The sequence below is a fragment of the Lithobates pipiens genome, unplaced genomic scaffold, assembly GCF_037356315.1.
Source record: "Lithobates pipiens isolate NorthernLeopardFrog02 unplaced genomic scaffold, aLitPip1_a1.2 Scaffold_19, whole genome shotgun sequence".
In the NCBI taxonomy this organism is placed as follows: domain Eukaryota; kingdom Metazoa; phylum Chordata; class Amphibia; order Anura; family Ranidae; genus Lithobates; species Lithobates pipiens.
Window position 1 is genome coordinate 375,718,808 of NW_027507764.1, and position 18,061 is coordinate 375,736,868.

Genomic DNA, 18,061 nt, shown 5'->3' on the forward strand with positions numbered 1-18,061 from the left:
ACGTTTTGAAACTGTCAGCAGCACTATGGACTGTAGAGGAGGATACTTAAACAGGAGTATTATGTTGGTGGTAATGGGTTGAAAATGTAGTGGAAATGTAGGTTGAAAAGAATACACCAACATGCAGTCAGTTTATTAGCAGAGACTGTTATAGAATCCAGGAAAAGTGGCCATAGTGCTGGGGCCATGGGAGAATGGGCATGTTTTTTTTTTGTTCCGGATTGTTAAAAAGGAAACAGATCAGTGTAGATAATATTCCAACTGGACCAGAGTCAGTGCATATGAAACTGATATTTGGCATGGTGCACTGCATAAATGCAATAGATTAAAGCATATGTGCAGGAAACTAAGTGCTAAGGGGTTATTACACATTTGCTGGAGACTGAAAGCTAAGGGGTAAATGCTGAGTGGTTAACCTACATGAACTGTGTACCAGGTGCGGAGAGGTCAATATTCATACCTAGAGAATGAGCAACAAGGAGATGAAGCACAAGGGTATTGAGGAGCTACCACACTGCACAGAGGAATGAGCTCTGAGGGGTTAACCCACCTGAGCTGTGGCTGGATGCTAAGAGGCTTTTAATTTTATTCTGAGGACAGGCCACGGTACATACAATTTAAGGGGTTGATGCACATGTTTCTGAAACAGATTACATACACTGCAAACAGTCACCGAGCGGCAACATTGAAGGCGGCCATAGGAGCAGCAATTTTCTTCCCTGCAGCAGAGTGTTGATGGGGTAATTCCTCCTGGTGGAGGGCGGTGGAAAGGGGGGGGGGGGGGGCAGTTCCCTTCAAGAGAACACAAGAGCCGCTAGAAATAATTAAATGTAAAATCTGACAGGCTGGTTGTAATCAATTTGGGTACATTCAGCCTTACCACACGTGGTTCGAATCTCAGCCGGATCCTGCTAAACCAGCTGAAATTTGAACAGTCTATGGCCGGCTTTATAAACTGAGGGACAATTTTTTCTGTGATGGCTATATACTGAGAAGTTAAGGCACTTACACTGTAGACTAGGCATAGATTAGTTAATGTACACACCCCCTTCAGAATGGTCACTGAGGGGTTAAAGTTTTTGCTCTATGGTTCCAGAACAGAGGTCTCAAACTGGCAGCCCTCCAGCTGTTGCAAAACTACAAGTCCCATCATGCCTCTGCCTATGGGAGCCATGCTTGTAACTGTCAGCCTTGCAATGCCTCATGGGACTTGTAGTTTAGCAACAGCTGGAGGGCCGCCAGTTTGAGACCCCTGTTCTCGAACCTGAAAAAGGTTCTCCCCTTCTCTATCTTAGAAAAAAAAAGATAACTCTCACAGAAACAAAGTAGTTGAAACCCTTTTTTACTGTGTTCAGAACTAAACAAAAGTTATGTTTGGCTGTTGCTATAATGTAAGCGCTCTTGTAAGACAATAAACAGTTTGTAAGCCAATAAACAATGTTCAAAAATATATTGTAAATACTGCTGAAACAGCAGGACTCATTGCACATATCATTTTATACAATGCTCAGATTACTATAATGAACTGCTACAACCCAAGTAATCTCTAGACAATTGTGTGGTGGTGGATGGCTTCCACAAAACACAAATACGAGGAATGAAAATACTACATGCAAGCAATGGTTGGACTATCACACCAACAGCAAAAAACAAGAGACTATAAATTGCCTTTAAAAATACAGTCCCGCATTAGTGCTTCTTTGTACCTGAAGGATGAGTGTTCTCCGTGAACAGCTAGGCCAAGAGATGGGCACAGTGACTGAATATATGGCGATTGACTGGAATCCTGGGATCCTTTTCGAATAAGTTTACCAGTGACTGGGTCATACTGTCGAACTTCTGGGCCTGGCCGAGTCATGGGGTGAATAGGGGTAGGATGATAGAGTGGAGTCTGAAATGCACTATGAATGTCTGGGAAGGTAGTGGGGCTAAGTGCTCTGTTGAAGAAATATAAGTAAAAAAATAAATAAATAATGTTTAAAAAACATAGCAATATGCATTTAAAAAAATAAAAAATAAAAAAAATAAAAAAAAAGGATGAAAATGGCTGCAAAGACCTGAGAGAGGTTTACCTATACTGAGGCATCGGAGTTGATTTAATAATAGTAGAGAGTGCAAAACGTAGTGCAGCGCTGCATAAAAAAACAAATCGGCTTCCAGGTTTTTTTTTTTTTTTTTTGTTCTTTTTCAAAGCTTAGTAGAACTAGCTGAAGTTAGAAGCTGATTGGCTCCCATGCATAGATGCACTAGATTTTGCACTCTGGTTTTTGTAAATCAGCCCCATAGAATTTACAGATATTTCTATTAAACAAACCAAACTGTATTTACACTTAAATGTCTCCTAAATTTTGAGCATATCACCTTGGAATTGGCATGTTCCATAGTACTCTATTAATTTATGCTGCATTAATACACAATACCAAATGCATACCTCTGGGACTTTAAGTAATCCTCTTTTAAAGGAAAGAGTTGCTCTTCTACTTTTTCCCATCGCTCCAGACAACTCCAAAGCCAGTCTGGGTTCACAACATAAAGACGTTTGCAGTTCTGAGCTTGCTTAACTTTTTCAGTACCTGGGAGTCAGAAACACAGTGCTTATGCGAAGAAAAAACAAAAAACAGACTCTAAAAAAGGACAAAACATCCACCATGAAAATTTGAATATGCTATGCTCTGCTGGTGCATACATGGATACATGTCATATACAACACAGTGGTGAAGCCGATATCTTGGCTCCTTAAGAGCTTTTATGCCGATTTTACTGGTGTGCACTAGAATGTGTTCACTTTAATGTGAGTGTGTTTCTTAGTGGTTTTCAAAAAAATGTTATGGAGTAAGGGCCAGTTCACATCATATGCAGTTACGTACAGTTTGTGCACTTTTTTTCTCCACAAAATGCATGCAGTGTGTTTTCCAAGTATTCCAATGGATTCCAATGGTTCTAGTTCACACCATGCAGTCAGTTCCGCAACAGAAACTCACTGCATGGTGTGAACTAAAGCCATTGGCATACATGAAAATCACTGTGCATGCATTTTTAGTGCAGAAAAAAACCCCGCACGGAACTGCATCTGGTGTGAACTGGCCCTTAGAGAAGTTTGCACAATGATGGCCTTATTTTGATTTCTTTGAGCTTATGGTGGAGAGAAAAGTGTCATCTTTATCCAGTGACCTTGCTGTAAACTAAAAGCAGAAGGGAATCTGGTTGGTAAATTTAGAGAAATCTTGCATTGGAGCTATTACCCCATTTAAAGTGGAAGGCCTATAGAGACTTAGAGAGTGTACAGGTCAACTCCTGGAGGTGAACAGGAGGTGTGGTTGGTGGAGGATTGCTGGTGATGTTATATTAAGAAACTGGACATATAGTTGGACTTTATTTTAACTTTAAGTTGAAAATTTGAACAATATGTGTGGGAATAAATGGGCGGTTTATACCACAATTCATGAATCATTGTATGGGTAAATAAGACTGAGTGCATTTACATTTGAATGACCCTTGGGGTTTTCACCATTATGCTCTGGCTGGAGGGTGTACTAAGTGCTACTAACATTTCGGGCAGTATACACTGCCCAGCCCCATACAGCCACAGCAGCCCTTAGCCTCTTATAGAATTTAACCACTTGCTTACTGGGCACTTAAACACCCTTCCTGCCCAGACCAATTTTCAGCTTTCGGTGCTCTCACACTTTGAATGACAATTACTCAGTCATGCAACACTGTACCCAAATGAATTTTTTGTCCTTTTTTTCCCACAAATAGAGCTTTCTTTTGGTGGTATTTGATCACCTCTGGGGTTTTTATTTTTTGCGCTATAAATGAAAAAAGACCGAAAATTTTGAAAAAAAACACATATTTCTTTGTTTCTGTGACAGAATTATGCAAATTATAAATTTTTCTTCATAAATTTTGGCCACAATTTATACTGCTACATATCTTTGGTAAAAATAACCCAAATTAGTGGATATTATTTGGTCTTTGTGAAAGTTAGAGAGTCTACAAGCTGTGGTGCGAATCGCACAAAATTGATCACTTCTGATGTACTGGTGGCCTATCTCATTTCTTGTGACCCGAACAAGTCAGGAAAGTACAAATACCCCCCAAATGACCCCTTTTTTGAAAGTAGACATTCCAAGGTATTTAGTAAGAGGCATAGTGAGCTTTTTGATGTTGTCATTTTTTTCCCACAAGTCTTTGCAAAATTAAGATTTTTCATTTTTTTTTTCTCCACAAAATTGTCATTGTAATAGGTTATTTCTCTCACGTGGCATGTGTATACCACAAATGATACCCCCCAAAAAATTCTGCTACTCCTCCTGAGTATTACAATACCACATGTGTGGGACTTTTTCACAGCCTGGCCACATAGAGAGGCCCAACATGCAGGTAGCGCCATCATGTGTTCTAGGAACATAAATTACACATCTAACTTGTTGACTATTTATTACACTTTTGAAGCACCAGGACACTGACACGTGACACTGATGACAGATGGCACTGATACGTGGCAATGACGACACTTATACGTGGCACTGATGACACGTGGCACTGATGACAGATGGCACCAATATGTGGCACTGATGACACGTGGCACTAAAGACACGTGGCACTAAAGACACGTGGCACTAAAGACACGTGGCACTAAAGACACGTGGCACTAATAAGTGGCACCGATGACAGGTGGCACTAATACGTGCCACCGATGACAGATGGCACTAATACATGGCACCGATGACGCGTGACACTGATGGCAGATGGCACTGATAAGTGGCATTGATGACACGTGACACTGCCAACAGATGGCACGTGACACTAACAGGTGGCACTGATGACAAATGGCACTGATACGTGGCACTGACAGATGGCACTATGTGGCACTGATGACAAATGGCACTGATACGTGGCACTATGTGGCACTGATGACACGTGGCACTGATGACAGATGGCACTGCTGGGGGCGGATGGCACTGCTGGGGGCGGATGGCACTTTTTACTTTACTTTTTTTATTTTTTTCTTCAGCTCAAGGAAGAACGGCTGCCGCTGCAGCTGTTAATCTCTCCCCTCTCACACTGTGTGAGGAGGGAGAGCGGCGGTGAGAGATGATCTCATATGTTTACATATGAGATCATCTCCCATTGGATACGCCGATCACGCTGTAAACGGCCGCTGTGATTGGCCGTTTTCAGCGATCTGTGCTTGCCTGTCCCCGGGGGACACGGTGAACACAGAACTTCCGCGATGCGCGCCCGCGGCGGCGCGCATTTCGGAAGTAAACATTAGGACGTCCAGGGACGGCCTCCCGGATGAACGCGCCTGCTCTACGGCCGTCATTCGGCTATAGGGCGGGCGCGAGGTGGTTAAGCACCTATACCTTCCGCCATCCACATCTAAAACACCAAGGCTAAAAAACACCCAGTATATAAGCTGTCATTTTTTTCTTCAAGTTACAACTCCAGCAATGCCAATCGTGTATAATTTTTCACATTTTGAAAAAGCACACATTTTAAACATCTTCCATGGCACGTATAGAAAGGATTTAGCATCTTAAAACAGCATACATTCTGTTAAATGTGCCCCAATTAGAATTGCAAATATCCAAAAACAATCTATGAACAATATCATTAGAATACCAGCCATTTTTTGTTCAGTAGTGTTATACAGTCCATAGAAGTGAACACAACTGTTGCTGCTCTAAAATCTTGCTTTAATAAAGAAACTAGTGTAAAAATCACAGGTACAGTGAGTTGACACGTTTCAGCCTACAAAGCTTTAATCATAGCAGTTTGGAGTTATGATTAAAGCCATGTAGGCTGAAACGCGTCAACTCACTGTACCTGTGACTTGTACACTGTGGTTTCTACAATCGCACAACCGTTGCTGCTCTAAAATATTGTGCTGACAACTCTCAGCTGTGCAACTGCAGATTGGGCACCTGTGAGCTCTATTAATGTTGGACTGAATGGGTAGTAGCATTGAACTCTTTTCCAATGTTATACAGTACATGTGTATTTTGAAAGTTTTTTTGTTTAACCACTTAAGGACCGCCGTATTGCCAATGTACGTCAACACAATGGCACAGGCAGGCACAATCACGTAAATGTACGTGCCTGCCTTCCAGCGGGTGGGGGGTCCGATCGGACCCCCTCCCGTTGGATACGACGGTCCGGTTCGCTCCAGGAGCGCTCCGTGATGAGGGGATGGCCGTTGGTTTTCGGCCACCCCCTCTGGATCGCTCCTGGCCAATGAGAAGCTTCCTCCCACTGTGTATTGTTTACACAGGAAGGAGGAAGTGATGTCATTCTCCTCAGGGCGGTCTTTTTGACCGGACTACGAGGAGAAGACTAATAGTAAGTGTGCACCAACACTACACTGACATGTAGGTACACACAGGCACACAAACCCCCCCCCCGATCCCCCCCCCGCCCCCTTCCCCCCCAGTCACAGTGTCACTGATTGCATTGATCATTTCTTTACTGATCAATGCATTCAGTGTCAGTTGTGACAGTAAAAACTGTCAGGACAGTTAGTGTTAGGTCCAGGGTAGCCCCCTATCACCCCCCAATAAAGATTTAACCCCCTGATTGCCCCTAGAGTTAACCCTTTCACCCCCTTTTGCCAGTGTCCTTAAGCGATCATTTTTCTGATCGCTGCATGTGTCGCTAGGTAGCTAGTTATTTTTTTAGGTTCACCGCCAGGTTTTTATATCGCTAGGTACCCCGATATACTACCCAATAATGGTTTTAACCCCCTGATTGCCGCTAGTTAACCCTTTCACCCCCTTTTGCCAGTGTCACTAAGCGATCGTTTTTCTGATCGCTGCATTAGTGTCGCTACAGTCGCTAGGTAGCTAGTTATTTTTTTAGGTTCACCGCCAGGTTTTTATAGCGCTAGGTACCCCGATATACTACCCAATAATGGTTTTAACCCCCTGATTGCCGCTAGTTAACCCTTTCACCCCCTTTTGCCAGTGTCACTAAGCGATAATTTTTCTGATCGCTGCATCAGTGTCGCTAGTGTCGCTAGGTAGCTAGTTATTTTTTTAGGTTCACCGCCAGGTTTTTATAGCGCTAGGTACCCCGATATACTACCCAATAATGGTTTTAACCCCCTGATTGCTGCTAGTTAACCCTTTCACCCCCTTTCACCAGCGATCACAGTATAAGTGTCACTGGTGACGCTGGTTAGCCAGTTAGTTATTTAGGTTCCCCGTCAGGTTTTTATATAGCGCCAGGGACCCCCATATACTACCTAATAAAAATTTGAACCCCCTGATTGCCCCTAGTTAACCCTTTCACCACTGATCACCGTATAAGTGTTACGGGTGACTCTGGTTAGTTTGTTTTTTATAGCATCAGGGCACCCACCATTTATTACCCAATAAAGGTTTAACCCCCTGATCACCCGGCGGGTGATATCAATTAGGTTTTAGGGTCAGGGTCTGCGTCGCCCCAGGCAGCGCTAGGTTAGTGCCAGTACCGCTAACACCCACACGCAAAGCATACACCTCCCGTAGTGCTATAGAATCTGAACAGATCAATATCTGACCTGTTCAGATCTATACTAGCGTCCCCAGCAGTTTAGGGTTCCAAAAAAACGCATTGTTAGCGGGATCAGCCCAGATACCTGCTAGCACCTGCGTTTTGCCCCTCTGGCCAGCCCACCCAAGTGCAGTATCGATCGATCACTGTCACTTACAAAACACTAAACACATAACTGCAGCGATCGCAGAGTCAGGCCTGATCCCTGCCATCGCTAACAGGTTTTTTGGTAGCATTTTATATTTAAATCCGGAAGGCAGTGCTTGGTTTTCGGGGTCCCGTACGTGGCTAGGCTCCCAAAAAGTCCCCCAGATGTGGTATCCCCATACTCGGGAGAAGCAGCAGAATTTTGGGGTGTAATTTGACTTCTGCCCATAGCATGTGTGAGCAATATATCATTTAGTTTAGTGACAACTTTGTGCAAAAAAAAAAAAAAGTTTGTAATATTCCTGCAACTTTTGGCAAAATATAAAATATTCCATGGACTCAACATGCCTCTCAGTAAATAGCTTGGGGTGTCTACTTTCCAAAATGGGGTCATTTGGGGGGGGGTTTTGTGCTATTTTGGCATTTTATGGCCTTCGAAACTGTGATAGGTAGTGAGGAGTTAAATCAAAAATTTGCACCCTTAGAAATCCTGAAGGTGGTGATTGGTTTTCGGGGTGCCGTGCGCGACTAGACTCCCAAAAAGTCCCACACATGTGGTATCCCCGTACTCAGGAGAAGCAGCAGAATGTATTTTGGGGTGTCATTTCACATATGCCCATAGCATGTGTGAGCAATATATCATTTAGTGACAACTTTGTGAAAAAAAAAAAAGTTTGTAATATTCCCGCAACTTGTGGCAAAATATAAAATATTCCATGGACTCAACATGCCTCTCAGTAAATAGCTTGGGGTGTCTTCTTTCCAAAATGGGGTCATTTTGGGGGGTTTTGTGCTATTTTGGCATTTTATGGCCTTCGAAACTGTGATAGGTAGTGAGGAGTTAAATCAAAAATTTGCACCCTTAGAAATCCTGAAGGTGGTGATTGGTTTTCGGGGTGCCGTGCGCGACTAGACTCCCAAAAAGTCCCACACGTGGTATCCCCATACTCGGGAGAAGTAGCGGAATATATTTTGGGGTGCAATTCCACATATAACCATGGCATGTGTGAGCAATATATCATTTAGTGACAACTTTTTGTAAAAAAAAATTTTATTTTTTTTTTGTCATTATTCAATCCCTTAGGACAAAAAAAATAAATATTCAATGGGCTCAACATACCCATCAGCAATTTCCTTGGGGTGTCTACTTTCCAAAATGGGGTCATTTGGGAGGGATTTGTACTGCCCTGCCATTTTAGCACCTCAAGAAATGAGATAGGCAGTCATAAATTAAAAGCTGTGTAAATTCCAGAAAATGTACTCTAGTTTGTAGACGCTATAACTTTTGCGCAAACCAAAAAATATACGCTTATTGACATTTTTTTTACTAAAGACATGTGGCTGAATAAATTTTGCCCTCAATGTATGACTAAAATTTAGTTTATTCGATTTTTCTTATAACAAAAAGAAGAAAATATCTTTTTTTTTCAAAATTTTCGCTCTTTTTCCATTTATATCGCAAAAAAAAAAAAAAAAAAAATAAATCGCAGAGGCAATCAAATACCATCAAAAGAAAGCTCTATTTGTGGGAAGAAAAGGACGCAAATTTCGTTTGGGTGCAATATTGCATGACCGCGCAATTACCAGTTAAAGCAGCGCAGTGCGAAATTGCAAAAAGACCTCTGGTCCTTAAGGTGTTTATTGGTCCGGAGCTGAAGTGGTTAAAGAGTTTGGAAGAGTATCCAGGGGCTGCCATAGTGAAGGTGTACCGTAGTGTAATCAGGAACTTCACTTATGCATTTTTCTGGCTACAACTGAACGTTGATCCTACACTTCTATGGGGTGGACTTACACATTTGAGGTGTATGGGGATACCCTGCTAGAACACTATAGATTGTCATTACAGCTAATGGAGCCCAAAGTTGCCAAACCATTAGCAATACCCCAACATAACTACAAATAAAATGGATTTCTCTTCGTGGGTACCATAAGAATAATGGACTTAAGTTCCAGTTGCCTGGTCAAAAAAAAAAAAAAAAAATATGAGATATATTTTAATTATATATATATATTTTTTTTTATTAACATATACACTAATAGTGGGCACTGAGCAGTGCCTGAAAGGAGTCAACAAGAGAGAGTCGCAACATCCCTGAATTTTGGGTTGCTTTAATCTTGAAGCTTTAAACCCAATCAAGCATCGTCAAACTCATGACCTGCTACACTAACCAATGGAAAAATGGGATTCCAGCATTCCACACTACAAGGCGATGTCAAATAATGGAATATTTGTATTTTTAAAATCGCTCTTTTACATGTCCATTGAGGAATACAGGATGCTTAAAGAAACATAGGTTATTGCTGACAACTATATAGATTGGACACTAGACAAAAAAAAGTTACTATTCAGACACAAGTAGCAGACAATGCTCTGGACTAGGGATGGGCTCCGGCGTGTTCGCACACTCCACGTGCAGAGTAAGGAAGTTAGCGCATTGCTGCGCTAATCACAGGCAGCGAGACATTGCCCGATCTCTGCAGCCACGCATCGGGGCAATGTCTCACTGCCTGTGATTAGCGCAGCGCCGACTTCCTGGCGGCTCTGCGCGTGGAGTGTGCGAACATGCCAGAGCTCATCCCTACTCTGGACCTTCAAAGCATCCCGCAGCAGTTAACTCCCCAGATGGCTCAGAAGCAGAATTCAGCACCAAGGACACTTCTGCTGTGTCCTTGGTGCTGAGTCTGCATTTTGTTAGTGCATTTTATACATAAAAAGGGTTTTATCTGCACCATTACCTGCACTCTTTTCTGCCACTTTTAGTTTGCATTATATCTTATCTGGATATTTTGGTGCATGAAAGGAAGAACAGCTATTCAGTGAGCATTCCAGGATTGTCAGCTTCCAGGATTAGCAAGATCTCATCTAAATTTTCAAGCAGCTTTTAACTGAAGACATTTTTTAATCTTGAGATCTTTTAGTCTTGAGAACAGAGTTGAGAAAGGTGTCCATCCTCTTAAGGACACAAAGCTAAACTTAGCATGGTCTGAAGTGAGGAGTCCCTAGTGCTGGTCTACATTTTGCTTTGTGCCTAGTGTCCAACCTTCCTGTAGGTGGCAGCATAACCCAGGGTTCCAGATTAAAGTGGTGTAGTTAAAGGGGTTGTAATGGTTCCTTTTTTTTTTTTTTAAACATGTCATACTTAGCTCTGCTGTAAAGTTGGTTTTGCACAGAGTGGCCCCAATCCTCTTCTGGGGTTCCACAGTGGTGCTCCCAACTCCTCTCCTTGAGTGCCCCTGGAGAAGCGATCCCGTATCCTGCTGCTGCATCTGTTGACACAGTCAGGACTTGGCTCCACCCCCAGGGCCATTGAATTTGATGGACAGCAGCGGGAGCCAATTGCTGCGCTGCTATCAATCTATCCGATCAGGACACAAGACAACGACCAGAGCTGGTGTGCTTGTTCCCATTGCGAGAATTACGGGGCTCAGGTAAGTCTAAGCCCTTGTACACACGGTCGGACATTCCGACAACAAAACTGGGCGGATTTTTTCCAACTGATTTTGTCCGAAACTGGTGTTGCATACACACGGTCGGACAAAGTTGTCGGAAAATCCGATCGTTCGTAACAAGATGACGTTATTTCGTTATCACGGGACTACGTTCAGGCTAATAGCCAATAGCTTTGGTCTAGGAATTTGATCTGAGCATGCGTGGCACTTTGTTCGTTCGGAATTCTCTACAAACGATCGGACAAAGTCTGATCGGATCGTGTTGTCGTACACTTTGTTGGTCTGACATTCCGACAGAAAAAGTCAGATGAAGCCCACACACGGTCGGATTATCCGACAACATGGTCCGATCGGAAACTTTCCGTTGGAATGTCCAACGGGGTGTACAACGGCTAAGGGGGACTTTGGGTTGCTGCACTAAAGGTTTTTCACCTTCATGCATATCATGCATTAAGGTGAAACACGCAGAGGGTTTACAACCCCTTTAATTCCTGAATAAATATATATATATATATATATATATATATATCTAAAGATATAAAATAAATAAATAACACATTGTACTAGCACATTATGAAACTTATCTATAAAACAGACCATCTTTACTTCTTCCATCTTTACACAGTCTTCCTTCCCGATTCGCGGGCTCTGACAACTTGAATGGATAGGCCGCAATGACATCACTCCCACGCACGGGAGTAATGGTCATGGCACAGTGCTTCAGACTGACAACACATTGTGTGCCCTCAATTCAGAGCGCAGTACGTCATTGGATGCAAACTGTGAATATCTATTAAATGGCACACATATTCATTTTACACATATATATATATATATATATATATATATATATATCTCCACACACACAGTTAAGTCTATATAGATGGACACAACATTCATACTTTTGACTCTGTATGCTACCAAAACAAAATTAAAAACGAAACAATCCAAATAAAATTTTAAGTGCAGACACTCAGAGGTTGAACATAAATATCAAGTACAAATTTTAGGAACTGCAACCATTTTTTATACACAGCCCCTATCCACACCCTTTTCAGGGGCTGAATTGTAATTGGACAAATGAATAGGATAATAAAATGTTGAATATTTTGTTGAGTATCCTATACTGGCAATTACTGCCTGAAGTCTGGAACCCATGGACATTACCAAAGACTGGGTTTCCTCCTTTCTGATGCTTTACCAGGCTCTAACTGCAGCATTTTCAGTTGCTCTTTGTGAGTCTTTCTGCCTTTAGTTTTGCCGTCAACAAGTGAAATGCATGCTCAATTGGGTTGAGATCAAGTGACTGACTCGGCCATTGCAGAATATTCCACTTTTCCTTCAAAGGCTCCTGGATTACTTTTCCAGTGTTTTGGATCATTGTTCATCTGTACTGTGAAGCACTGTCCAATCAACTTTGCTTGCATTTGGCTGAATCTGGGCTGACAGTATATCTGTAAACACTGCAGAACACATCTGGCTACTTCAGTCTTCTGTCACACAATCAAACACCAATGACCCAGTGCCACTGGAAGCCATCACATTACCTCCACCACTTTCTACAGATGACATTGTGTGCTTTGGCCTATGAGCTGTTCCAAGCCTTAGCCACGCTATTCTTCTGCCCATTCTGGTACAGATTAATCTTCGTTTCATCCTTCCAAAGAATGCATTTCCAGAACTGGTCTGGCTTTTTTAGATGTTTTTTGTCAAAATCTAATCAGGCTTTTCTATTCTTCGGGCTTATGAATGGTTTGCAACTTGTGGTGAACCCTCTGTATTTGCTCTTGTGAAGTCTTTTCTTGATTGTAGACTTTAAATGATACACTCACCTCCTGGAGAGTGTCCTCCTCTCCTCTTCCGTGGACATTCAGGCCTTATGTTGCTGAGCTCACCATTGTGTTCTTCTTTCCTCAGAATGTACCAAACTGTTCATTTGTATACTCATAACGTTGCTGATATGTCTCGGATGGACTGATTTCGTTTTTGAAGCCTTACAATTGCTTGATTCACTTGGATGGACAGCGCCTTTTGAATGCATGATGTAGGTTCACAGCAATAGATGCCAAATGCAAATACCACACTTGAAATCAACTCCACCTTTTACCTGCTTAAGACCCCTTTCACACCAGGGCGTTTTGCAGGCGCTATAGCGTTAGAAATAGCACCTGCAAAACGCCCTAAAGAAGCTGCACCATTGTGTGTAGTGTGAAAGCCCCGAGGGCTTTCACACTACAGCGGTGCCCTGGCAGGACGTCAGAAAAAAGTCCTGCCAGCAGCTTCTTTGGAGCGGTGAAGGAGTGGTGTGTTTACCGCTCCTCCACCGCTGCTGCCCATTGAAATCAATGGGGCAGCGCTGTAATGCCGCCGGCAAAACGCCGCTATTGCGGCGTATTGCCGGCGGTTTTAACCCTTTCGCAGCCGCTAGCGGGGGGTAAAAGCGCCCCGCTAGCGGCCAAAATGCGCCGCAAATCCGCCGGTAAAATGCCGCTAAAAATAGCGGCATTTTACCGCCGACGCAAGGTGCGTTGTGGTGTGAAAGGGGTCTTAATGATGAAGAAATAACGAAGGAGTAGCCCACACCTGGCCATGAAACAGCTTTTGATTCAATTGTCCATTTACTTTTGGTCCCTTGAAAAAGGGGAGAGTGGCTATTCTTAAGAGCTGCATTTCCTAAACCCTGCCTCAGATTTGGATGTATATACCCTCAAATTAAACCCATATCCATTATAACTCTAGCTCAAATAAGTTTTGGTAAATATTTGAAAAACAAAAAAAACAAAAACAAAAAACAAAAACAAAAACACATTTGTGCCTGTGTACAAGTATATATGGACCTAAATATTTATTTATTTTTTAAACAAAAATAAATAAACTTTCCTGCTTTGTGCAGAGGGGTTTTACACAGCACCCATCCACTTTTTTGGGTCCCCTGTCAGCGCTCTGAGCTCCCCCTCCCTCGCCGAGTGCCCCCATAGCAAGCCGCTGCACGCAGAATGTTTTTTTTACCTTCATGCATAGCATGTGCAAATAACCTTCAGTCCTAAGAACCACTTTAAGAAACTGCAGATTAGTGCTCTTCCTTAGTCCCACTGATTTTCTTATATGAATGATTTGTTTTAATTAAATGTTTAAATTTTTTTATTAAGCAAAATCTAATTTTGACAAATTATTTCCTAAAAAGGAATAAGATGATGGAACAGAATATTTAAAAATAAGCCAGCAGATTCTGCTTTGTGCAGTGATAGCCAATAGGCAGTTTTATTTTTTTGTCACTTTGTAAATTGCAACGCAAATTTACCTACAGCTCTGGGACAGCGACATGGTTTAGCTTTTCTGTCCCAAAACAAGCATGCTGCATAAAGTCAAGAAAAGTCTGCTTGAATAACGGCCTAATTGCACAGATTTTTAGCTCTGTAATAATGTCTAAGCCATTGAATAAGACCGTCTAGTAGACACTGACTTTTTGGACAGGTTCAAGTCAAGATAATGTGATTTGCTTTATTACTTCTATACAAGCCAATATGAATGCTTAAAAACAATGTGGGTGTTAATACTGCGGTTACTGACCCCAGCGCTGGGGGTTAATATTGCAATTACTGATACCAATGTGGGCGTTATTGCATCCACTAACACCAATGCTGGCGGATACTATTGTGCTCAGTGTCAGCAATGCTGTTGTCACATCATGAGAAAATGATTTGGTACAGAGGTGTTTCACACCCCATGAATAGGTTGCCCAACTTGTTAAAATGCACTTCAGCATTTGAAAACTAGCTGCTGTTGTCCCACCTGCCATAAGCGTCAAAGGCAGCGCATGAGACACTCTACAATTTTCAAGTTGAACACCACAGATCTAAAGGAAGACTTAATAAGGCATTTGATTTCACACATTAAAACAAATGTGCATAGCAATGACTCAATTTCTAGGACCACAATAATATCATATCATAAGTTAAGTTACTAGCTTTCATGTGCTCTGTAGCCCTCCTTTCTTGTATTGCAAAGATAATGTAAAACAAGTCAGCGTGAGGTGTCTGAAATACAATTAGCCACTGCCCTGCTTTATGAAGGCATGCTTAAAGCTTTGCAAAAAACAGTAGTTCACCTACCTGCCCTTGCTGCAATAAGGTGAGTCACTCGGTTTGGTCCGTCCTCATTTAAAACCAGTTGTTTGCTGATCTTTGAGCCCAGAGCTCGGGCATGATAGTATTCCCGTGTCCTCTCAATCGGAAAGTTTGTAGGATGAAGGCCACTGAATGCAATCATTGTGTTTTCCAAAACTTTGCTTTTCAGCTCTGGCACTATTTTACGAATATCGGGAGCCTCCTCCAACTCTTTTTTCAGGAATCGATCATACTTTGCATAGTAATCTGTGTGTACCCTAACAAGAATCTCCTCAAGGTATATTAAATGATCATCTTCATCCACATCATCACCATCATCATCATCCTCTTCCATACTCTGATCTAGTGACTCTCCTACTGTAATACCAGATTGCTCACTATTTTGGGACTCAGTTTCTACCTCTTTCTTGTCTGTACAACCATTACCCAAGTCACAAAGGCCATCTTGATCCACCCCCTGAACTTCCATATTGTCCTCTCCAGTAAGCAGTTTATCTTTTGCTTCCAATGTCAGTTTTTCACTACTGTTATGGTTTTCAGTGCACGTTTTTTCAGGTAAATCTTGTGTGCTGGATTCCTGTAACAGACCAGATTCCTGGTCTAAATGTTTTGACTTTTTACATTCATTTTCACTCCCAGGTGAAGGAGGGGACGGTGTTTTCCTATTTTCAGTCTCACTATCACTATCACTGGAAAGGTCAAAGTCTAAGTCTTTTGCAGCCCCAGTTTTTACTAGAGATTTAGAAACTACCGTCCGTTCATCCTGATCAATAGGTGGCTTCACTTCTGTCAGCTGCGTTGAATCCTTGCCATCAGAAATGCTGTCAGTATGCCGACTTGACAAAGAGTCTTGTTCTTGTAGTCCATCACTAGCATCAGACTCCGGTTTAAGATTGCTGCTTGGAGGTTCACCATTAAGTTCTTTACTGGCTTTCCCAAGTCCATTGCTTTGTTCCTCTACAGGTATGTCCTTGGACTGACCAGAAGACTGTGTAGGTGGTTCAGATGGCTGCACCGCACTAGATTTTGGACAGCTTGCTATTCAAGAAGAAGAAAAAGAAAAAAAGTCTGCTTACATAAAATATTAAAGGGCAGTAATGATAATGTTCTAAAATGTTTTCTTTATTTCTCAGCATAAATATAAAAAAAAGGTACAGGTTTATGGCACCATCTCCCCTTAAAAGGACACCGTTACCTTGCCTCTCCAATCCTCACACAACTTACCTACTCTTCCTTGCTGTTCTTTCAGAATTGGAAATCCCCAGTGTAGGCAACAAAGGGGAGGCGTGCCGTCATTCTGTTAGTCATGTGACAGTGCACAGGCCTAGCGATCAGCTGCTAGGCCCAAGCACGCTCACAGGTGAGAAGGAAACATGCTTCCCCATATTCAGAAATGTCAGGTAGTGATTTCAGTTGTGATGGAGGAAGGAATGTCGGGGATTAGCACCGGCAAGATTATTAAAATGACCCCTGACAATGACAGTGTTGCCTGTCCTGCATTTGTGAGATTGCCATTTCTCTTAAAAGACAAATTATAGACCAATTAAGAAGCAGATTTTTTTTTTTTTAAGCAGCTGAAAAATCTAACGCAGCAAAACACAATATATACAATATGTTTGTTTACAACTAATATACTAAATCATGTTGACAGGACAGCATAGTAAAATTACACAGAATATTGGGAATTGCATTTTTCATGATATAGACTCACTGAATTATGATGGTTGGCTTTCAGCACTGGGTACCTGACTCTAGGGTTTATTTTACTTGTCTGTAAATTCCTTGGAGTGCAGTACAGCATTTGCTGGGGCTGCCCGAAGAGCATACTCATAACCCCGCCCACGCCGAGAGATTCAAGATTTTTTTTTAACAAGTAATAGGGGTGATTAAAACACAGAGAAAGGGTCCTTCTCCTGGACTGTACTCCAAGATTAGGAATTTACAGGCAACCCAAGACTCCTACTAAACAATATACTGAGGTGTGGGTAACATAGTAAAGAGAACTGCCCACAGGCCTACATGTTACTGCACTGTCTACCTAAAAAGAAAATAAGCCGATATAGTGAATTCACGTGAATCAAGACATGAAAACATAGCAAGATTACTACATCTGTGCCATTTCTTACCATTAATTGTGAATTAGTGAAAAATACCTCACATTTTATTTGTTTCTCCATTATTAAATGTGCCGAGTGGGAATTAATGGGAATAAAATGCACAGACAATCTTACTTTATGGACCTTTTTTACTTGTTGATTTGCATTTAATCAGTGTGGTTTGAATAATATGTGGGTTAGCTTTTGTGTTTTATTTGATTAAAGTATAGGATATCTTCTTGCAGTGTTACAGGATCAAAGCATCAACTGTAAAATGGAGCAAACATATAGACTTCATGAAGAACTTCAGTCCCCTTGATTGTGGCTATGCCCCCTCCACTGCTATTTTCAATAATCCTGGGCATGGGCAGATGGGAAAGAGGTCCAGGACATCCTTCACTGTGTCATGCGCAAGAAAAGACACTCATGCGCAGATGTGCCGAAAGTGCTAGACTCCAAACTCCAGCTCACTCTTTACAGCAAACAGTTTTTTCCCCCTTTTGGTATAATGGTTTTGCATGAATAAAAGCGGATCCTTGTAAACTGATACATTTGGAAGATAGCTTGTTCTTTCAAAAAAAAATTACTTACTGGCTGGATCCTCAGATGAAAATAGCAAGCCATAAAAAAAAAAAAAAAAAGAAAACGAATGCGGCCATCACATCTAAGAATTGGTAAGCTGCAATATATATATTTTTTTGCTTT

General features: G+C 41.9%; 1 protein-coding gene across 3 annotated transcripts in view; it reads right to left on the reverse strand.

The window, feature by feature from the left end:
• Positions 1-18,061, reverse strand: part of CTDP1 (CTD phosphatase subunit 1) — a 195,986-nt gene that overhangs the window by 92,713 nt on the left and 85,212 nt on the right. For all 3 annotated transcript variants that reach the window (XM_077492323.1, XM_077492322.1, XM_077492324.1), the window contains 3 exons: positions 15,246-16,298; positions 2,432-2,573; positions 1,707-1,937 (listed from right to left, as the gene is read on the reverse strand). In XM_077492323.1, the coding sequence (XP_077348449.1) occupies positions 1,707-1,937; positions 2,432-2,573; positions 15,246-16,298 (1,426 nt within the window). The remainder of the gene's footprint in view (positions 1-1,706; positions 1,938-2,431; positions 2,574-15,245; positions 16,299-18,061) is intronic.